General features: G+C 41.4%; 1 protein-coding gene across 1 annotated transcript in view; it reads right to left on the bottom strand.

Annotated features, from left to right (window-relative positions):
- The window catches only part of sorcs3b (sortilin related VPS10 domain containing receptor 3b), a 44873-nt gene that overhangs the window by 6813 nt on the left and 14162 nt on the right, over positions 1-23898 (bottom strand). Inside the window, exons 2-24 of the mRNA XM_047603313.1 lie at positions 19094-19161; positions 14685-14784; positions 14368-14526; positions 14124-14197; positions 13215-13279; positions 12489-12607; positions 10594-10683; positions 10246-10425; positions 9569-9715; positions 8576-8678; positions 8181-8257; positions 7988-8079; positions 7097-7204; positions 5856-5973; positions 5595-5728; positions 4945-5058; positions 4234-4405; positions 3287-3473; positions 2885-3018; positions 2388-2511; positions 1963-2075; positions 1575-1709; positions 607-706 (exon numbers count right to left, since the gene is read on the bottom strand). Coding sequence (XP_047459269.1) covers positions 607-706; positions 1575-1709; positions 1963-2075; positions 2388-2511; positions 2885-3018; positions 3287-3473; positions 4234-4405; positions 4945-5058; positions 5595-5728; positions 5856-5973; positions 7097-7204; positions 7988-8079; positions 8181-8257; positions 8576-8678; positions 9569-9715; positions 10246-10425; positions 10594-10683; positions 12489-12607; positions 13215-13279; positions 14124-14197; positions 14368-14526; positions 14685-14784; positions 19094-19161 — 2713 coding nt within the window. The remainder of the gene's footprint in view (positions 1-606; positions 707-1574; positions 1710-1962; positions 2076-2387; positions 2512-2884; positions 3019-3286; positions 3474-4233; positions 4406-4944; positions 5059-5594; positions 5729-5855; positions 5974-7096; positions 7205-7987; positions 8080-8180; positions 8258-8575; positions 8679-9568; positions 9716-10245; positions 10426-10593; positions 10684-12488; positions 12608-13214; positions 13280-14123; positions 14198-14367; positions 14527-14684; positions 14785-19093; positions 19162-23898) is intronic.

Raw genomic sequence — 23898 nt, 5'->3', positions numbered from 1 at the left:
TTTCTCTCCTTCAGAGGGGAGCCTATGAAGTCTATGACCTTTCTGGATGATTTTAAAGGCAACCCAGACCTTTGTATGCAGACACAAATGAAGACAGATCCATCGGTGGATGAAAAGGGTAAAGCCACGCGGGGTTGATCGACAACTTTTTGCAATATGCTAATGACCCGGTGACCCTGCTGATTTCTTCAGCGCATACCAAATGCCTTTTTTATCAATCACGCCATTGATCGGCTGGTTTCAAACAGAGACACTGTGTCACGGCCTCAGGTACAAAACTGTCACACTGTGGAGGATATTTAAATCCTGTGATGTACAGTATCGTATTAATCTCAGTCAGGGAACAGTTTCTTTGTCTTTGCCTCGTTTTATTTTTTCAGTCTTTGGGCAAAACTCAATGTCAAACTAGTCTAAGACACACTTTATCTACTGCACATCTGCAAGCAGAACAAATGCTCCGTGGATCTGTACATACTGTATGAAACCCGCATAAATTACGCCTCAGGCATGCTGAGATGCTTTGTTTTGAAGTACCTGCAAAGGGATTTAAAATGAACAAATGCACTGGCACGGCATTAACGATAAGTTATGATCAGAAAAACTTACCCAGGGTTTGCTGCGTCATGTACACGATGATGCGAATATCAGCTTTCAGCTCAAACTGGATCAGGCCTTGGTTCAGCGCAGTGACAAATATGTCGGATATCTGTGTAAGGTATTTAACAGAAACACAGAAAAACGTTATGATGCATTAAAAATTCATAATGGTCTCATTATTTCACAGTACAATTTATATTTAGCACCTAAAAGAATAGTTTATCAAGTTGGGGAAGTGTGCCTCTTTGCTCTGTTGCAGAGAGTTTAAAGAAACGTTTTAATGTGGCCGTATGAGTGTGGAGCTAAAGCCGGCAGGCAATTAGCTTAGCATAGCATAATGACGTGCCGCAAGATAGAAGCGCTCTTAGCCTCGCTCTCGCCAAATTGAAGTTGAAAAATTCACCTGCCACTTTCTCTGTATCTCCTCATAGAACCACACATTTTGGTTTTAAATTTTCTGTGGGTGAGTTGCAGCTCTTTAGTGAGCTCTAAAGTACAGTGGCCCTGAAGGTCAAGACACAACGACATTTCAGAAAACACAACAACATTGCAGAAAACACAGCATTTCAGAAAACACAACAACATTTCAGAAAACACAACATTTCGTAAAACACAACAACATTACAGAAAACATCAGAAACAAGAAGTGTAGTCCCTACCCTGAATTGTTGTTATTGTATTTTGAGCTTCAGGGCCACCGTACTAAAGCCTTACCTCTACCTCTATCATCTACTGTATGGCAAAAAAAAGGCAATAAAAACTGTTCCTTTAAGCATATTTTGCCTTGATGGCCTTTTTATGCTGCAGATCGTATTAAATCCATAATCAATGCTTTGAATAATTTACTAATTTGCCAGCAACCTTCAAATCCCTTTTAATAGCTAATCATGTCATATTTTAACATGTGTTATAGATCAGTAGCGGGAAACATCTGTCCATAATTTAAGTTCACATACCTAATACATCATGTCTCTTACCGTCTCTAGAGCCTCTTCACTCCTTGTCCTGTGCTCACTCGGTGTGTGCTCATCAGGCAGGATGAAGAGCTCTGCTGTAGTTGGAAGTCCCGGGTACAGAGACACCAGCAGCTGGTCTTGAGGAACCCCAGACACCTGCAGAAACAGAACAACGCAACAGGCACTCCGCTGTAAAGGCCCAGACCTCAAAAACCGACCCATGGCTAACATTTAGACATCAGCTTCAGATGAAACTAGATATATGTGTCATGTTTCTCTCAACACAGAGGAAGAAAAAAAAAATAAAATAAATAAAACATCATTGTTGAGCAAAGGCATAAAATAGTAATGATCCTGAAAGCTACTGCTGATGTTGGCTCCAGTATGGACCTCGTGGGGCTTGATGTACCTGCGACAGAGCTGTCCGCACCACGCGCCCTACGTCCTCTCTCCATTCGGGGATGTCTGGATTGTGTTCATCAAGCGTTGGTGAAAACGACAACAGCAGCGACCTGAAGAACTCTGGAGAAAAGGTGAAGAGATGTCTGTTGGAATATGAACGCTCATTCCGGTTTAGTTTTTGATTAATCTGATGTGCAGTTTTGTCCTTTTTCATTTGGCAACACACGCCTTGAAGTTAATTGCTCCTTGAGATATCGTGTTCGCATAGCGTGACATTTTATTCATTAGATAAGTCCACGCTGACATCAACGTGGCGCAGCTTGCAGTGCTGACCGAGAGCCATCACGCTTTCCCTGAGATGGCATATTGCATATTCATGTTAACGTGCATCTCGCCAATTAAAGCGCTTTGAAGACTGTCTCCACCACTCACCTTTAACTGTTATAACTTTTGAATCCTGCATCACGGCACTCCCAGAAGCAACCTGGACCGTGACCTTGTTTTTTCCCTCTCTCTGAAACGTGTGCGAGATGCTCCCTTCCAAGGTTATAATGGGCTGGATATCAAAAGGGGAAACACAGAAAACTGCATATAAAAAGCCGCATCCTCTCAGCCAAACATCGAAAGCTACATACATGCAGCCCGTGACAAACTGTATAATGAGAGGGTGGTGCACCGAACACAATCAACGTGATAAATAAATACGGCCAGTCAACCGAGCTGGATTCCTCCAGGAAGACACAAGGCAGTTACGTGCCGTCACATTTTACATGATTTGTGAGGCGGCACTGTAGATTTACGCTTTTAGACTGTAAACAACCACACAAGGACATCAAGTCGGGGAATGGTAGAATGGCAAATGTGGCAGTAAACAGGATAAAATGTGTGTGTGTACAAGAAGAGTGGGAGGAGGCGGACGAGCTTCTGACCTCAGAGCTGTTGTCAAACCACCAGAAGAAGGTCAAAGTTCTGGTGTGGCTCGGCCAAACCACCGCAGTCAGATTAGCCTCCTTCCCTTTGATGGTCACAATGGGAGCTGAGAGATATACACGCTCCACTGGACCTGGGACAGTGACACATACACCAGCACACACTCTTACATGAATTAAATAAATGCACACAGCAGAAAGTATATTATATGTTACTGTTGATGTACATTTAGCTCCAGGTGTGTGCTTTTGCATTTTCCAAGGCTAAAACACATGAAAGTAATATAAGCATGACTGAAATGAAATTCAGCAGAGAGGGATCGTGACTATCCATGAAAGAGGAGAGGTTCATGCTCCATGCACAGCCGCAGGAATCTGTAACGATGTTTCATATTCACATACTGGTGATGTGTAAAAACAGTGTGCTGCTGTCGGATCCTTGGCTGTTTTCTGCCGTGGCTGTCACTCTGTAAATCCCAGTCGTTCTGTAGATGTGCTTGATGCCATCATCAGTCCTGCTCAGGTTAGAGTATGTGATCTTGATGCCGTCCCCGAAGTCTAACTGGATGCTGGTCCTCTGCGAGTCTCCCTGTGGACACATGGCACAGCATCCGTCATCATGACTTAGGTCGGGAGGCTCCAGGTGGACCGCACACAAGCGGAGAAGGCTCAGTCCACTGCTTAAGTGCTGCGGCTGAAATGTCCTATAAGCTGTGTCACAAACACTTGGCAGGTGAATATAAACGGAACGAGACAGAAATTCAACTGAGAAAACCGGAGGAAAAGTGAAAAGAGCACTGCGGAGGTAAAAGAGGTCATGAAAGAGCTCCAAAGTACAAAGGATGGGTTTGCAAAGAACCAGGTGACTAATAAAATACAGAAGGAATTACAAAAACTTTAATACAATTTAATTATTCTTGTTTTCTGGCTGCTTTATTGTGGTTTATTCTTTGCACAACATCTACGCTCTTTATTCTGGATTTGCTGCAACATAAGTTACATCTTCTCATCCTCTCAGAATAACTGTAATAGGGACGAGATGTCCAGTGGAGACAGTAGTAGACTTTTTTCAGACAAAATATCTATGGTAGTCCATGACAAATAATGGTTGATCTCTTTTGAACAGTTAAAGGTAAAAATCACTACGACTTTCTACCTGGATCTTCACTTGTCCACTTTTTGTTCAGTCGAATTACTAATTTTCTGTATTAACTGTATAATAAACTGTAGCTTAAACAAACATGATGTGTATCTCAAATGGCAATTGTTTCCGACAAAATAAGATGTAATTTGGTTGCACAGACTCTCTAACGCACTTATTAATACAACGACATCTGTTTCTTACTCACTTCGTCAAGGTAGACCATGAAGGTAACGTTGCTTCCGACAGTGGCACTGAGCTCTCCCTGACTTGTGGACAGCCTCAGGCCTCTGGGCGCTCTGGGGCGACACGCCTCCCTCCTCGGGGAGTACGAGGTCCTTCCTCCCTCCCTGCAGTTGTTGGACAAAACCTTCCGATACCTTTAAAGCAAAGTAAGTGAAGACAAGGACACAAGATACACAAAACCATAATACGTATTGAGAATATACACTTTATAACTGTAGACACCAGTCATACAACATACAGCAAATCATACATACTTTCAATAAAAATGTATAAAATTAAAATATGTAACACTTTCTTTCCACCATTAACAAATTACATTTTTTTCCGACTATAAGCAGCTCTCAATGTCACTTTCACACACTGTCGGTGCAAAGGTGCCCATCAATCAACACACAGATTACCGTTCTTACTGGCCTCTGTCAGTATGCTTAATTTGTCACCTCTTCAGTGTGAACACGCTGCATAACCAAAACCCGGCTTTACATCATCACATATTATGGAACTGGGACACAGCGTAGGTTACATTTTTCTGCTCTCAAAGCATTATATCCGAGCCAAGAGGCAGTAAACTATTATTTTCTGTTTGTGTACCAGAAAACATGGCAAACCAGGTGGAATTGACTAATATTGTTTTGTGATGAACATTGGGGGATGAACGTCGGGGGCCACTTACCCTGTGCTGTTAAGGAAGGTTTGGCTGGTGCTGCAGCTTTTAGTCGCACCATTTGGATTAAACCAAAAAGCAGGGGAGCACTTCCCGTCAGCCTGCCGTTCCCATCCGTAATCACTGCCAAAACAACCCGGCACACTTTATAAAAGGAAACACGGCAACTCAAAATAACGTAGCTTTTATAGTTGGGGGGGTGTGCGCTTCGCAGTTGGAGCTTCATGGCATAATTTAAGACAATAACTAGAGACGTGGTTGTCAGACAAGTGAGATCAAACAGAATTTCATACAGATGGATAACAGATATTTAAAATTTATTTAACGATACATTATTAATTGAATTCTAATAAGTCACTTGACATTATGTAAATTTACAGCAGCGTGATGAAAAGTTCTTAGCTCCCATCTAGATTTTTCCAATTATAATTAGTTTCGATGAATACGGTCGTACTGGGTAAATATGCAACACAAGATGGAAATTGAGACATATGAATATGGGCGAACTGATACTTCTGTTTTTTACTACAAATGAATTAGATGTTGAAAGTAGACGGGCTGTTAGGGTAACATGTATTGAAAGAAATTAGCGCTCACTGGGGATAAAAGCTTAAGTTACAGTATAGTCTCAGCAGAACATTGAGAGATGAAGTCATTACCATTCAAAATCATAGGCTGTGCAGAGGCAGTGCTCTGAGGAATAGATCCTGGAATAGTCCTGGGCAAGCATGCAACGGTTGCCTGGTCTGCGCTTCATATAGATCTGCTTCTCGCCCATCACACACAGCTCTCCCTATCAAAGAAAAAAAAAAGTTTTTAACAAGAATGAAAGATACTCCTGAATTTAAAAAGATGGCAGGCCTGTACAGTGAATGTACACACGTGCGAACTATTGAAAGTAAATCTGAAATGTTCGTCACCTTGTTGTGAAGGTACCATGTCTGATAATCTCCATCCATGCATCTCCTGGTAAACAGGCCCTTGTAGTCGATCTTGATCAGCTGCCACTCTGACCGATGGCTGAAGTGCCCAAAGAAGCTGGAACATGGTTAATAAAAATATAAAAATTCCATGTGATATTGTAGTAGATGTTGAATCTGCATTCGTTTTCTTGCATCAAAACAAGAACTCGGTTTTTAGGCCTGATTTTCACATATATACATATATACACACACAGAGTGGTGTGAAAAAGTGTCATCCAAGAGATCACAAAAGACTCCACAACAACTTCCAAAGAACTGCAGGCCTCAGTTGACTCAGTTGAGGTCGGTGTTCATGACTCCAACATAAGAAAGAGACTGGGTTAAAATGGTCTGCATGGCAGAGTTCAAAGACCAAAACCACTGAGAAAAAAGAACATAAAGGCTCGTCTCAGTGTGGCCAGAAAACATCTTGATGATCCACAAGACTTTTGGAAAAATACTCTGTGGACTGATGAGACAAAAGTTGGAAAAAGTTACTAAAGTAACACATCAATTCAGAAAAAGAACATCATACCAACCACCGATGGTGGTAGTGTGATGGTCTGGGGTGTTTTGCTGCTTCAGGACTTGGAAGACTTGCTGTGATAAATGGAACCATGGATTCTGCTGTCTACAAAAAAGTCCTGAAGGAGGATGTCTGGCTATCTGTTCATGACCTCAAGTTTACCTCTGAATGGCTCAAGGCAAACAAAATGAAGACTTTGGAGTGGCCCAGTCAAAGTCCTGACCTGAATCCTAGTGAGATGCTGAGGCATGACCTTAACAAGGTGGTTCATACTCGAAAGCCCTCCAGTGTGGCTGAATTACAACAATTCTGCAAAGATGAGTGGGTCAGAATTCCTCCAGTGCACTGGAAAAGGCTCATTGTAAGTTACCGCAAACGCTCAGTCGTTGCTGCTAAAGGTGGTCTAACCAGTTATTAGGTTTAGGGGGCAATCACTTTTTTTACACAGGGCCATGTAGGTTAGAATTCAGTTTTCCTTTATAATATAATACATTTAAAAGATGCATTTTGTGTTCATATTTTTGCGTTATCTTTCACTAATATTTAAATCTGTTTGATGATCTGAAACATTAAATGTGACAAACATGCAAAAAAATAAATCAGGGAAGAGGGCCAACACTTTTTCACACCACTGTGTGTCTATATATGGATTTCACCTTGTGTGTCTGCTTACGTGATAATATGATTGTCAGATTCTGGTTCCATTAAAACTCCATCCACATACAGAGGTGCCAAAGAGAAACTGTGCCGGTCCCACTTCTTTCCTTCATCCAGACTGATCCTGCATTTAAAAAAAGAAAAAAAAGAAACAGCTGTTATTAATATCTATCCATGTTTATCTATCTGGAAAAATAAATTGTTTTTACCATGCACCTCACATTAAACATCACAAGCACACAGCTTAAGCAACGAAAAACAAGCTGCAAAGAAATATGATAAAGGATTTGAGCTTTTGCCATGGCTGAAAAATGAAGCACCTTGGATTCTCTTCAATGTGAAAAATTATCTCGACAACAGGCCGAGCTACAGAACAAATGTTCCTCGGCCCAGGTACATTTTTTGAAGGTGACAACACAACAGGAAAAAGAGATATGACTCAGGTTGAAACATTAGAAAACAGATTTGGTTGGGGGGTTTCAAATCACCTTTCTCAGAGCTTAATCACTTTCGACAGGGCTGCAGTGTGCGGGGACATCAAAGTAGATAGTGTTTCGAATCTCCCACAATATGGGGGACTTATGAGTGCATTCTGAGTCTCATATTTCCATCGCCCCACTTCTCATTTACATAAAAGCACTCAAACCATCATATCCAAGCATGAGTACAAAGCTGTAACACACACTCTTCTGCTGGAAATGATTCTGACAGCTCTAAAGCCGTCGCGCCGATACAGCAATCATGCAAACTTGGCCCATCAGCATTTCAAAACATTAAATGTAATCATATGCTGCATCAAAACGCCACAATACCAAATTACACCCAGGTAATTTGCCACTACAACACCTACAGCTACGAACTACTGTAATTATGGCGTCGACTATTGTTGAAGGCTAGCTGCGCCTACCATAAGTGTCGAATTGGCGTCGCTGCGTGTAGAACTGCCAGTAAAGCCCCTCCATTGTCAAGAAACCAAATGTTGTGCTCTTCGTCGAATATCTGCAACAGTAAACACGGAGAAAGCAAGTTAACTACACACATTATCGAAGACTTTTTTATATCAACACGTCGTCTGTTTAAGGTAGACACATGCTGCTCACTTGTCTCCAGCTATTTCCTGCGTCAGATGTTATAAACATCCCAAGGTTGCTGGAAGACAGCTCTGTTCCAATATTCCCTGAGTGCGAAAACATGAATAATTTCAGCCAACGTGTATTTACATAGCAAAGACTACGTAACACACCTATATGCGCAATCAAATGCTAAAATTGTTAAAAAGTTTTTTTTATGAATACGTGCACGGAGGAGTTGATGTCTTTCTGAAACTTAATCATCTCATCCAAAATATGAGCTTCAGGAGCGGAACTTTCCATATTTGATTTCAATGACAGGACGAGGGCACCGTGTTGGTTTATTTTATGTGTTTGTGGCGGCACAGCGCGTTTTCTGACATCTAATGTCTTTCCACTTCAGATGTCTTGTGCGGCAGCTGTACCTGTAGCCACGATGATCCCCGGCACAGACTTCTTGCTGGTGATGGGCCCAGACGTGTAGGGATTCTCCGACATCTCCAGATGAAGATGCAGCGAGCAGAACGGCTGTCAATAAAACGATTCCAACAAAAGTTGAGACAATATGTACCCCAGATCTGATCTTAGCAGAGGTAATTATGATTATCTTTGCTTTCAGATTACTCTCCTAATGAGAGGAAAGTGCTAACACTTTCAGAGACCATTTATGAAACAAAGATACTTTGTTCCTCCCAACTCCTCAGTAAGAAAAAAAAAAAAGAGAAAATATCTGAGAGGACACAAAGGGCATTTGGATTGTTTCATTCTAAAGCAAACAAGGCATGTAATTAAAATTCCCCAAGATGCACTGATAAAACTGGCAAAATTGATTCAAATCATTTCACTCATCTCTTCTCTCCAGAGCGCACTGGAAAACATCAATAAGGCTTTTTATACAGCTGGAGTCAGAGCTGAAGGGGGTTGGGGGGGCAGGGGTTACAAATCAGACAAGAACGTGGTGGTCAAAGACTTCAACCTTCTGCTAAATGAAGAATATACATTCAAAGTGTCTCTAACTGGATTAGATGACTATTATACCAGCTGAATATCAACACAGCCGTATAATGTAATTCAGTGTAATCTAACATTCATTAGTCCAGTGTGACTACCGGTAGTAAATTGAAATCGCGGAGGTTAATGGAAAGTCTAGACCCCTGAAACTAAATGCGGTGACCCTCTGTGCTTTACACTGATAATAAGAATATTCCAGCCAAGCATCTCTTTGCCCATTTAGGAGGCTAAAAAGCCAAACTGATGCCGCAGCTGGCACCCAGCCCCGCGCAAATATGGCTCCGAATCAAAGAATATCTGAGGCACAACTGATGAGGTTGAAACATTTGATGAATGATGTATGTCATAAGCTTAATTTTGCATGAATGAAGGCATCAATTCACTCCTGCCCAAAGGCTCAAACTCACCAGAACGCAGTGGAGGTTATTTCCAGCCACATCCGTGGCAGGAGCTGGCAGCAGGGCCCATGTTTGTCCCTTGTTGTATGTGATGAAAGTCTTGACATGATTATCTACCAGTTTGTTGGCGAGATACATGCCATTTATCCCCTCGACCTAAGAAGGAAGGCAGCAAAAATACATTCATTGACTTTCATTGATCCACATGATCCAAATAATCCAAAACTATTGATTCATTTGTACATAACATGTAGAAGTCATGTTTTAAAAAACGTTTCAATAAATTACTGTGCAATATATTTATCATGTAATAAGGTCTCGGTCCATCTGTGAATGGAAAAAAGAAAACACACTGGGATGGGTATTTTGTACTATATCGCACATACAATGACAATCAAAGCTTCTATTTTCTATTTACAATGCTCTATTTCTATAGTAATTGTTAATGTCATTTGTAACAACATATCTTTTTTTTCGTATGTGTAATCCAAAACTAATAACTACAGAAGTGGAATAAATGCAGTGGAGTGATAACATGAAATATCTCAAAACTGGATTTGAATTTTGGACTTTTTTAGAAATGTCACATGGAAAATATTATAATTAGCGATTAAGCATCACTTTTATTACAATCAGTTCCATTGTTTTCACGACTGTGCCATTAGCGAACAAGGTTAACCACGCACCTTATAAAAGTCAACCAGCAGGTTACCGGCAGGGCCTCTGCTGGTTCTCAGATTCTCTAATGAAAGGATGAAGTAGACCCCGGGGGAGTCGGAGATATACAGGCTGTAGGTGTTGTTTTGATTCCACTCCTGGACTGCAGCAAATACTTGCTTCTCATCTGTACTGATAATATGCATGTCCTGCAAGAGAGCGTGGGTGAGGGAAAGAGAGGCAGATGGAAAGAAACGATGGGTGAGAATTAATGTTTTTTGTTAAACTGCCTTTGTCAAAAAAATAAAGAATATTAACGTTTCTTGATGGCAGTAAATATTTATGTATACATATGTACAGTTAACTTTATTCTTTACCTTTGGGAGACAATATTTAGGTAATTTCATCCGCTTGAAGGATTCCCTCATGTAGGAGACAAAGTAGCTGGCTCGTCCTGACTTGGTTACCTTTGGTAATGGAAAAAAATCTTTGTTGCTCAAACTTGTTTTTCAAGTCAGAGGATTTGCATTTGCACATATTAATGAATGGTATGAGCAGGATATTTTCCTACACAGAAAAGCATGTGTGGGCCGTCAGAAATTAAAATCAGCTGAGCGATTTTGACGTACAGTTACATGCAAATGGTGCTAAAAGTACACTTTGGCTGCGTGTTTGGGTTCGCCGACAGGCTGCTTAATAGGTCTGGGACCGGGCTGAGGGCTTTCTGATTGTACAAGATGAATGTAAACATCTTCAGCGTCTAATCACTCGCACATTAATGTAGGAAAATTAGGCAGCATTCCCAATGTTGTGAAATGAGGATGTGGTGATGGAGGTATGCTAATTCCCAAGGCGTGACTGCCCAGATAAAAGACTTGCAATTTTACTCCAAAGTGTCGAAAGACGACTAAAATCACAAGCACAACAGAAATTATTATCATTATCTCAATTAGTCCAAAGTTAAGAGGCACTGAAAATTGTGCTGGCTTTATCTACAGTGCGTCTACAAGATCCTAATGCACTACCACTTTCCCTTCCACTTACAGGCAGGGCAACACTACTTGATTGCTTATTTTCTAATCAACTAGAAGGATGGCGTTTGTCCCCCCAACACACTACATTAGGGCTCTAATGGAATAATCTATCGAAAATCAATGAGCTGCATTTTCCCAGGCCACATTTTTGAGGATGTTGCACTTGGCTGTTCTTTCTCTCCCAAGAGACTTTGGAGGTGTTGAAGACTGCTTATTTCGTTGTAGCCCAATCGATAACCTCATTACTCTTTGTCAAGTTAAATCCAACTGCCCCGAGCAATGAAAGTCACAAGAAAGTCATCTGTGCCACCCCAGCCTCCGCGTAGACACACTCTGCGTGTCCAGTTATTTTCACCAGCATCTTCCCGGCGTCTGCCTCTGCCCTGACCGTCAATCTCATCTCAGGCTAAATGCAATTTGGCCATTTTATCGAATCACCATTTCTGAATCAGGCTGTGATATTTTTTTTTTTCCTTACATTTTCATCCGTACGTCGGAGCCATTCCAATCAAGTCCGTGGATTAACTGTGTTGAAAGTAAAACTGGGTCACTGCAAAAGTATTGCAGCTGCGACGTCGCGCCATATCAAAAGATTAAATCTGCGGATAAATAAATTAAAAATGAACAGCAAACATTTAGGAGTGTTTATTCAAAATGGTGCGGCCCGAGAAAACAGCTATTATTTGATTTAGACTTTCTTGAAACGTAGCTGGAGGCAAACAAGGATGACCAAATGCATCGAGCCTGACCCGCAGAGAGGGAATTACTTAGCTGTGGATGGAAATCAATGACAGCGTAGGACATTTGAAAATTAAATTTCTAATAATGACCCTCACTGCTAATGTCTAATTGGAGTCAAAGTCAGAGTGAATGGTAATAAGGACACCAACCTGTCTATTCACAGTTCCTCTGCCGTGAGCTCTCAGCGAGCAAACACATTTTTCAGGCATGGAGCATGTGTGTGTGGAAACTCAAACACTGAGCGTGCCTTGACATGAACGAGACAAAACATAATCAAAACACACATCGGGCCAGTGGGGAACAGGTGCGTCGGGGAAAGCCATTATGTGGGTTCTGATGGAAAAGCGTGAATCGGGTGCACGAGAGAGCGAAATAAAGACAAAGGAGGAAAAAAAAAAATAATAATCAAAGTTCACAGAGACAGCAGCCATTGCGTGGAGAGATGAAGACAAGCGGTTTAGTTTAATCAAGGAAATGTAATCTATCACTATGCAAACCTGGGTGAAAACATATTCATCTTGCACAACTAGTGAGTTGGTGTCTACATATCCAGGGAAGAGGTACTGTCTGTTGGCTTCTGAGCATCGTTGGGCTCTACACTTTACATACTTAGCACCTGGAAGAAAAGAAAAGGAAATCAATGAGAAGTAAATGACAGCAATTTAGCTTTAAACACTATTTATGTGCACTGGGGCTGCTACACAGCACTGTGTGTTTTATACTGTAAGCTTGATCCTTTCTCTGCTCTGAAACTACTGATACTATGTGACACTAAAGACCCAAATTAGCTGTTTTTCAAGACTAATACAGTGAAAGTTCTTGCAGTTTGTCACACTACAACAAAAAAGTTCAGGATGTTATCAGACTAGAGGAGTTTGTATGCTAATTCAGATACAGATTTTCTCACCACAGGAGGACTATGAACCTCTTTTCCAACGCAGGAAACTCCTATAATTGGTTTGACAGAATACGCCACGCTGTTTGAAACGGGGGGAGCAGAGGTTTGTGTATGAAACGCAGGGGATGGATTAAGGGAAAGAAACATCCATCAGCCCGCTAAAACTCTCCGATTCTGTCTGGAGACACCTATTCTGCTTTAGTAGACTTCAGGGACCAATCTGAACAGCAGAACAAGCCTCGGCTTGACCGTGACCTCGCTCTAAATGAGAGGCAAGGGGTCCTGTGGGTCTCGCCACTGCAGCGAACTGGAGTGCAGCACTCACGGCCTTTCGCAATGCGCGTCTCGATGTGGACCACATCTGATTCTCTGTCCAGCCCCATTACCGCCCTTGAAAGAGGAGGAGGAGGAGGAGGAGGAGGAGGAGGGTGGCAGGTAAGAAGAGGAGACAAAATGAGAATGAGAAGAAAAGACGGGGGAGGCTAGGGTCAGTATCACAGCTGCAGATGGACATCCCCTATTCTGAGAAATCCATAACGATATGTTTTTATCTCCTGCAAATCAGTCGGTGTAGAATCTGCGCCACTCGCGGCAATTAATCTCAATTCACAGACGCATCAACAAAGGAGACAACGTGCGAGAGGGGGTTGACAAAGCATCCGCCGTTCCCATAAAAGCAGAAATTGTGTTACAAAATCGCATGCGGCTGCGGCAAGATTTTGAAAAATAACAATTTGCCATAATGCGTGTGAAGGAGTGGCATTCAAGAGCACAAATAATGCATTATCTCAGGTGCCGCTGTACACGCTGTGCACTTCTGATTTATCAAACATCTCACTGTTCACACATGTGGAGAGGATGTCCTCCAACCAATGTCCTTCCCGCGCCGGCTTAAAGACGCACTCGGTTGGACATATACCACGACAAACAGGGATAAACGGGTTCGCATCAATATTCACTGCCTTGTGCCAGAGCAGTTGAGATTACTAAATGACAGCGACAACAAAAACAGCATGTCATGTTTGCGCTATGGAAAAGGAAGCACAATGTTCTTTCGGGGTCTACGTGACATGGATATAATCACTTTTGTGCCTGACTGCCACGAGACAGATCTGTTCTTGACAAGAGGTCACAGGATCGTTCTGACAGGAAAGGGTCATGAACACTATCATCATGCAAATTACAATCAATCACGGCACAAAACGGTTCAAAAATAGGATCTGCGTAATCATACCAGTAGAATCTGCCAGGCATCACGTTGTCGAGAACGAGCTGCCACTTCCTTCCGAAGTCCATTGAACTGTACAGCTGCAAGACAAAATTAGGCCGGTCTTCGACACACTTTAAGTTTTAGGCGGAAGATATAGTTAACGAGCACCAGAGCTATCGTCACATCCACATGAAAACAAAACTCAAAAAACACTAAATGATTCAGCGCGGTATATTATTTTACTTCCACTTAAATACTCAGAGGATACCTTGCTGTCGTGACTGTAAGCCAGTATCCAGTTCTCCTGCGCGGGGTGGAAGAGCAGACTCAGGATGTTGAAGTTAATGGGATGCTTCTCAAAGCTTGCCCCTTCATCCGAACTGATGAGAACAGCGCTCTCTACCTCTGGGTCGCTAAGCATCATTATCTAAAATACAGCGGCGCAGACAGGGGACATAGCAGTGGAAGAGGAAGACAGAGACAGAGAGACCGTCATCTGGTAGCAATCTGAAGAAGCTGTAATTTGATGTCAGGGCTAAGCTTGTAGGAGATCACAAAGAGATCATGCAGTCGTGAAATGCTGACCTTCTGTTTGTTGGTGGGGCAGACATACAGGTAACTTAAAACCGTCCTTGAGCCCACTTTGTCATTGAGTTTGTAGTAGGTGCTGCCGTAATCAGTGGATCTGGACACAAACCAAAAACAGTGCATGTAAGATGAAAAAAAAAAAAAGAAATCCATTAGAGACTGGCTTTAAAAGGACCATAGCAGCGGTCTGGCATGTTTTAGCCCATTAACTGCAAATCACTTATTCTTTACAAGGCTGCCTCTCCAGAGCATACCATACGATTTTAGATTGATTTTCTACCATCTCAGCAGCATTTTTGCTTTAAGGGATGCAAAAAAACAACCTGCAGACACTAGCTTCATCCTAATATATTTTTGTTGCTGTTGGAAAGGAGTGTGTTAAAGGTCCAGCTTGAAGGATTCAAGATGTATTGGCAGAAATGGAATATAGTAATCAAGTAGTAATCATGTTGCCGTTTTCATTAGTGTATAATCACCTGATAACAAGAAACACTGGGTTTTCATTAGCTTAGAAGAGTCCTTCACTTCATATCTATACGGCCCAGAACAGACAGGCTTTAATGCTTTTTGGTAAAACATTAGGTACACCAGTGAAGACAAATGCATTTTGATACATACATACATTTGGAGCGTGTGATTTCTGGTGCTTTTAAACTGCATTGAATTAAACCCAGAAGCGGTTTGTTTCTGTTTAGCCTATGTTGGAAACGTGTCAGTATAATACAGTAAAATTCAATAGCTTCACAAGCCACAGACTCCAAAATAAAAAGTACAGCTCCCCCTTATTTTAAAGAAACGGCGACCAGTGGCTGTCACATTAAGAATGCATTTGTTTTCAGTAGTGTACCTAAGGAGCGCTTGTAGAGGTAAACAACGAGGTATCTGTATTCATTTAGCTGCAGTCTGCAGTGTCACCACTAGATGCAACCAAATCTTTCACAGTGCACCTTTAAAAAAAATAAATAAATAAAAAAGAGTCTAGAGCACAGATGTCAAACATACAGCCCGGGCCCACCAGAGGTTTTAATGTGGTCCGCGACATGAATTTGCAAAGTGACAAAATTACATAGAAGACAAGGCACTTTTTTCAAGGAAAATAACCCCTAATTTTAGTCAGAGGAGTGGACAGAACACAACACTGAGACCTAGGATTACAGAGCAGACAGCAATGTACCCAAATTGCACTTATTTTTCTTAAGAAGTTTACTGCACACGTATGCAAGATTTTAGTGAAACAGGGTAAATAAAAAAAGAAAGAAAAGAGAAAAGAAGTCAAGCTAAACTTCACTGACCTTAACATTAGCTTAGTCATCCTTCAAGATAGTAGCTATATCAATAAGCTAAATCTAAATCTACCTTTAATTTCCAAAATATACTTTAGAACTATACACAAAAGCAAAGATGTTTCCTAAAACAAAATTAACAAAATACGAGGATAGGGACTTGGCACGGTATGCGCACATTTACAGCTCATTCACTTTGATCACTGTCTGACTCAGTAGCAACAATCTGCTAGAGGATGCACGTGTGCTATATATACTACATGCAAGCTGAATGAGTGAACAGGTGACATACAGACCCAAAGATTCACAAATGTCAAGTGATGGTGAAGAGGTAGTAAAAGGGAACTGATGAGCAAGATTTTACAAGCAGTAATATTCCAGGAAAACATTAAGAATTCCACATAGTTCATGGAAACAGCATATTCCATTCAAAATTAGTCTTACTAAGTCTTACTTGTTCTTAATTCAGTCATTTCACATTAAGACCAGTGGGACGGGAGTCAAGCTTTAGGATCCTGCTGCCCACTCTGAATACACGTCTCAGTTTGTAATTCAGTTTGTGACAGACTGTTTATGGTCAGCTCTGTGCGTTGAACGCTAGCCAACAATTTGTATGGCTGTAAGAGATAGAGGTGCATGCCCAAAAGAAAAGACCGTATTTCTGGTTGTAAGGGGAAACATATTTACATCCTAAACAACATCCTAAAAAAGACCCTTGGATATAAAATATTGCACCGTTAACATTTTCCATTAGAGGGTAGAAGGACTGAAAGAGGGAGGTTGTGTTTAAATGTCTGAATCAACTTGCTTTAGCAGAAGAGGAATTTTATTATCCACATAAACAAAATTAATGTGTTTCTTACAACAATGGAAAAAAATGGAGCATTTTGTGCACAATGGTCAGTCATGCTGTACTTTACAAATCCATTTGAAAGGGTACCGCTATCAAAATTTTAGGGAAAACGTATTTTTACTGTGGGCTCATTTGAAGGTGTCCTACTGAATGAGAGGAAGCTCTCATGCATTTGACAACTAACAAGAAATACAGGCCTCAAGTGAAGATAAATGCAGGTTTGGTAGATTTCTGTGTTAAAACGGCTGGCATATTAATTAGGCCGCCGCTCCTCGCCAAAGATCAACTAAACCTTCAGTCTTCACATGTCAAGCAAGTCTCTGCCAGCTCATTTTCATGCTACGCTGACAAGCAGCGAAACTGGTGTGTGCCTGCGAGGGGGGAAATCAATTTATGAAGTTCTGAACTTCTTTCGAATGCGCTCGGCACATGGAGTACATGTAATTTGTAGTTGAAGGGCTAAAACATCCAGCACAGCCACAGTCCTTGAATATAACATGATTTGCAAATGCTGAAAATGTTTTAAACCTACAGCGTAAGTGATGGCTTTCTGTTCGTACCGGCGCATGTTTGTACACTGCAGAGTAACTTCCAAGGACATCCTTGGTGAACTCTCCTTTCATGTAGCGTTTTATCTTATATCTTTTTTTTTTCATGTTAACTGATGAGTTTTCTTTTCAGCAGAGATAAGTGTGGTATTCTGTTACTTAAGAACAATAGTCATATATATATGCATGTTACTTTTTCAAGGTAAGGTTTTTCAAACAGTAATGAGAGTGAATTACCTGGTCCTGGCTTAATTAAGATTTTCAGATCTGTTCAACCAAGTTAAGGCTCTTGCACCTCAAGAAACCGCACCTCACGATGTGGACAGATGTGTTGGCAATTTCACTCCTCATATTTCTTCTCACCACGAACAGCCAGTCCACGCTCTCAGTTCTACCTGAGTGCCTCCAAATGTAATTTCACTGTATAATTGGATAGACACCCAGTGTGTGCTATCATTGTCTGTGCATTAGCTTGAATCGTCCCGTTTGCCGGTGACATTGTTTTTCAAAGACTTACCCCTAAACACATTTGTATTTGAGCTTAAACGCTCCTTTCAGTTGGCAGCATGTCTGCGTTTGATTTTGGTGGCGGACGAAGGCCCCGTGAATGAAGTTATTACACCGTGAAGTTTCTTTGGCTGAAAAGGCACTTATTTCACAATACAAAAGCAACTCGATGCGTGTTTTGATAACTTCTGCAACTCGGCCATTGATCTGCACGCCGCATTTTGCCTCCAACAGAGGCCGGCAGTTGTCGCCATAAATCATTTATTGTGTTATCAAAGAAATCATTTACTCCCTTTTCTTTTCATAACATTCAAGTCTCTGCTTTTCTAATACCCATGCTTAGAGCTTTCGTACACCCCCTGAGGTACACTCTAATTTACTCATGGTGCCATTGTTAAGTAGACACCTTGATGATGGAAGACCTCCTGTACACAATATGGGATTTCAAAATGTGTCAAGTCGGGTGTAAATCTTAGTGGCGCCTCTGGTGAAACAGATATTAATTTGAAACTCTGTGCTTGGCAGACTGATGGTCTCCTTTTCACGTGTATTTCAGGATGAAATGAGTTCTCTGCAGGCTATTGGGAGAGGTGAGAAAAAGGCATATGAGAGGCTGGATTGGGCTCTGTGGTATAATCCTTAATGAATTCCATTCTTATTTATGACCTGACAGGGCACTGTAACTCACCTCTCAATACATACTGAATGAAATTACCACGGCTATATAGTAGCAATTGCATGTCAATTGCTTCTGAAACAAAAGGTTAGGGACGACGATCAATCAAAAAGTCCATCAGAAAGTTTCTAGGTTAGAGGAAAAGCACTGCAGTCTCAAACAACGGATCCTCGGATCAGTCTTCCGGTTCATCTCTCAGAAATAGCCCTTCAAAAGGTTCCTTTGCTGATGATGGACAGAAAATAAGAGGGACCTTCTCTAAAAGGTTGTGTTGTTTTTTTTATAGGACTGCAGAGAAGAGTCAAAATACTTCAGAAAACTTTATTAAAACATACTTCATATTGGCTTCCAGCGAAACTTGATTGTTCATATCCGAGCAAAGAAGAACACTATAAATCTTACTTACAGTATGCAGCTCTCTATGACTATATTATTCATATTGTTTTAGGGTTGTGCGTTTGCATTTTTATAAGACCCCTTGCAATGATGCCACAACCTTTGTATTTGTGCGGAGAAGTGATTAAGAGAGAAAAACATACCTCCAGAGTGAGCTCTCGGTGACGGCGCCCAGGTTGAAGTCGTACAGCTTAGTCAAGATCAGGATCACCTACAGCATAACAGCAACAGACACATTTAATTACATGCCAGAATCTGCATTCAAAAGCCTCCGCATAAGCGCCTCACAGGCTCACATTACCTGTCTCCATCTAATGCCGTGGAATGAATAAGACATGTCTGCTACATTTCTTTATTAATAAATATCAGTCTCATACAGTATGTTATCTCAATGACAAGTGATCCTCCTGTTGTCTGGAGATGTCATTCTACCTGTGGCAGGATCGAAAAAATAAAAATCCAAGTGAGCTGTCAAGAGTTGCGTCTGTATCTCATGTGGAATGATACCTACACGACAGCAAAATCTGAACATAATTGTTCAGTGAACAATGAAAAGAAAAGTAGTCTGTGGTTGTGCCGCATCTCTGTTTTCCTTCCGCCTTGATTTTTACCTGCAATATAATACTAAAGCGACTCTCAAACGCTGATGGTACACGTTGTGTCTTGTCACTTGCCGGTTCCAATGTGGGCTAAACGCTCACGCGTGTTCTCTGAGGATGGTCGGACAATGCGTTTCTGGGGAAACAAAAATGTAGCTCATAAAAGCCTGACAAGGCACAGAGGGCAGAGTGAAATGGTGTGCAAACGCATTATTGTCACTCCAATGGCATTATAAATGACTTCCTATGGGGACGCTCGTAACTCAGGATACAAAGAGGGGCACGATAGAGAGTCTGGGGCAGGGCAAGCAGGGAAGGAGGAGAGGGAATGGTGGATAATAACAAGCTAGGAGGAGAAACATAACACAATATGACAAAATAAAAAAATAAAAAAGCCCTGAAAGACAGGTCAAAAGCTCAATTACAGTGGGTTTAAACGCATTAACCTTGTGGGACCCGTGGACGAGTCATTAAACCGTGAAAAGCCACACAAGACTCGAAGGAACAAAGACGTGCCTCTAAGTCTGCTTTGAAAATGTTAAAAACCCAATTGACCCACAATTTAGCCATCAAACGGCCACTGTGCCGTTGGGACTATCTGCATTACAGGTTAATTAACCAATCACACAGAGAGATAAGCATTTGCATAACTAAATGCGCCATGTCTGCAAGGTCCAACGCTGGAGTCTGAATCAATTTGGAGTATAGACTTAGTTAAATGGCTGTGATGTTAGGCCTAATTGCCTGCTTTGAAAAATAGATACAAGAGAAAAAACTGTTGCCAAACCGTTGATCGTTCGTCTCTTCGGCTCCCTTTTACCAACAACAATGGCTCTGTGTCACGAGACCTCATAAATACTTTGAGGTAAATTGAATCGGGAATTGATTTTATCGATGTCAAACTCGAGGCATTTCATCCTTAATCATAGGGATTCAAATATCCTGCACGGCAAATTAATTGCCTGAGCAATGAATGGATGTTCACAGTTTTATGGGTTTCATTTATTTTGGATTTCACTTTAATTTAAATGCTCACAAATTTAGCCGAGGATGTAAAATAACTCTGAAAGAAAAACGGCCCCAAATGGGCCCAACTTGATAACGAAACGCCTCTCAGCGCCCAAGCTGTAATTGCCATTAGGATCGCTCCCTTACCATTGTCAACGTGTCTGTGTGGTTGGCTCATTAACAAAAGCTGACCCACTGAATTGGGTCAGTGAAGAGCTTCCTCAGGGACCAACAGACTAGTGAGGCAGATGACTGTTTGGATGATTTGTCCCTAAGTGGATACATCAAGAGTACATCACTGGAGACCATGTGTTCCCATGTCTTCAGCTGTATTGATAGGCTGTGCATCTGTGGCTCCAGTCAATAGGGAACAAAAGCTATCCATGCTAATGCCGAGACCAGCCGAGAGAGTGTGCGCACGCCTCGCATGACTTACTCACCGAGATCTCAACAAATGCATTAAACGCCGAAAGAATCCCAGAGTTTACAGTGCAGCCTTGCATTTATGTAAATACTTGTGCAAACAAACACAAAATGGCTCCCAGAATTATTTTGAGCCTTCGAGGTAAACACAGTTCTCCATGCATATCATCACTCACTTGCATATATGAAATTAACTAAGGACCCTGGAAGGCCGGAAGCAGTGCATTTATTCATGTTTATGTTTTATTGATGTGAGCAAAGAGAGCGTTGCCCCGGGAAAGTCAACCAATCATTTTTCAGATTGGCTCTCCCCCCTCGGAGGAGTTGGGTTTAGTCATCCCTTCTTTGCGTCTTTTTTTTTTTTCATTCTTTTGAGCCTTTTTCCATTCTTGCTTTTTAAACAGGTATTTTCTTTCCTTTTCTTAAATGCCGTTTTCTAAATTTTTAATCCTCATATGCTTGATGAGGTTGAGAGTCAGGTGCTGCTCGGCCACGCGAAAACTTCTGACTGTTTCCGATTCCCTGAACGCAGCCTCCATGGCAACAAAAGTGGCTGTGATGTCACTGTGATATACTGTATCAATTCAACTCAAATGCCTCATCCACTCCACTAGCGTTCAGGCGTGCAGTGTGTGCGGAAATGGACCCTGAGACCAGTGAATCGAATTTTGTCTTTAGAAATTCCACATCCAGCCATTCTTTAACAATTGAAAAGCTTGAATTTTAAGGCGCTTCAGTGGGACATGCGAGGCATTCAAAACTACACGTCCGTGGGTAGAAGATTTTTCCACACAGCTCGCATTTTAGGTATAAACCATTTCTGTGTGCTGTACAGCTATATGGCTATTAATAAAATAACACAGTGTCAGCACAGTTACATTCTGCTTTCTACCACCGAGCATCACCTGTAGGTGATTCTGCCCCCAAATAGTGTCTCCGTTTAATTGGCTAGATGAAGGAAATAAAAGGAACCCTTACTTCAAATATCACACATGCAGACTGTTCTTTCCTTCCCGACTCGGGACTAACACGTCACGGGAGGTCGGCACAGTCTTTAGAAATGTGAGGAATACAGTCACTTTCATGCAGACCTCACACTATTTTTAAACATAACCAGAAGGGACAGCTGAAGGAGCTAAATTAATTTCCATGGGACCCCCAAAGTTGATAGCAGTGAGTGATGTAGGAACACGGCTAACGGCTGACGCTCCGAGAAGCACTGACACATAACTCTATTTCGCTCACCTTTTAGCATCCTCCGGAAAGTTCACCGCTTCTCATGAATACACATCAGCTTTTGTATATTGTAACGTAGGGTAAACACATCCATACAGAGAGATCTCCAGGGAGCAACCCCTGTCTCTTTAGCCCCTCTGAATCTAACCGCCATCAAAATGTATGACATCTCGCTGCCATGTGTCAACGCTGATTAAATCATTTCTTAAATATGAGCTTTCATGAGCTTACATTAAGCTTTAGCCCAAATGTGCCAGCTTTTTCTGACAGCTGTCTGGAGGTCAGTTTTGCGACCTTATCAGATTTTATCAAGAGAATAAAGGAGGGTTTTGGACCCGTTGAGTGACTGAGTCAAATCCAAGCTGACAGTCCCGTTGTTTTATCCCCCCGGACTGTGTGTAGATGTACCTATCCAGCTGGTCATAAAAAGTCAACATTATTAACGTCAACAAAGTTTGTGCGGATAGATTTACAGCACAAAATACCCAGCTACATGAGGCTTTTAAAATTACATGTGTTGATTTGTTTAGATAATTTCACCCCATGGTTTTATTTTCTGGCCTGGAAATTTATTGCTTTGTTCACTGTCACAGCTTTTACAGGGTTGGTTTTGGCAGCAGCAGACAACTTCATTATTATTATTATTTACAGTAAAATAGCTAAAAAAAAAAAAACTCCTGCACTCTATTTAACTCTACCAAACAGTAGACAGACAGCCAGTCGGTGAACATAGAGGAACATTTAGACTCAGTTAGTTGTATTTATCTTAAAAAAAAAATAACAAAAACAAACCTTCACTTCTGTATCTGTTGAGCTAGAAAGCAGACTTGGTGGATAAATTACTGCATAACATATCGAAGGGCAAAGTGAGGAGTCATAAGAACAGGTCAGTTAATAACAGAATACAACAAATATATTAAAAAAAAAAATTATGTACAAAAAAAATAAAAATAAATAAAAATGCCTCAAATCTGCACTTACTATTGCACATGTAGTGTCTAAGTTGGTATTCATAGCAGCCAAAATGTTGAGAGCGAAACAATAGTCACCATCAAGAGTAAGGATGGGGGCACCAAACCAGTTTGTAAAAATGACACCTGACGTGTCTGTAGCTGCTGAGGTCAGAATGCTGAAAGGTGCACCACACACAAAGAGTTTATTTTTCATTAAGCACCACCACTACTGTTGTTATATAGAAGCCATACATACGTTTGTGAGGTTAATGTAGCAGTCGGCAGTGATCCAGAGCTGCAGCTGCTCTTAGTTTGGTAGATTGTTGGGTTAAATATTGGTGTTGTCTTTACTGGTGAAATCAAGCAGATAAAGCAACACAACTTACTCAAGTGGCCTCTTGAGACTGTCTCCAAAAGTGAGTCAATCTGCACAGACACCATCTTAAATGTCGGTTAGAGCTCCTTTTCCTGTTTGTTTGTTTTATTTTTAAATCCTCCTCTGTACACGGGTCAGGTCTGTCTTGTCTTAATCATGGATAACTTTAAGGCATTATCACTTTGGGTGACTGGCTCGGTACCAAACACTGAATAAATATGGACAGTGGAACAGCTCCTGAAAATTGAACCCAAAACAAGCAGAGCACCCCCTGGTGGCTGGGTGCACTTCAGTTCATAGGCTCGACCTCCTCCATGTTAATAGATGTGAATAAATAATTTTTTTTTACAAGG

This window comes from Mugil cephalus, chromosome 13, assembly GCF_022458985.1.
Source record: "Mugil cephalus isolate CIBA_MC_2020 chromosome 13, CIBA_Mcephalus_1.1, whole genome shotgun sequence".
NCBI classification, from domain to species: domain Eukaryota; kingdom Metazoa; phylum Chordata; class Actinopteri; order Mugiliformes; family Mugilidae; genus Mugil; species Mugil cephalus.
Note: the sequence above shows the minus strand (reverse complement) of the source record. Positions and strands in the feature narration are given on the sequence as shown.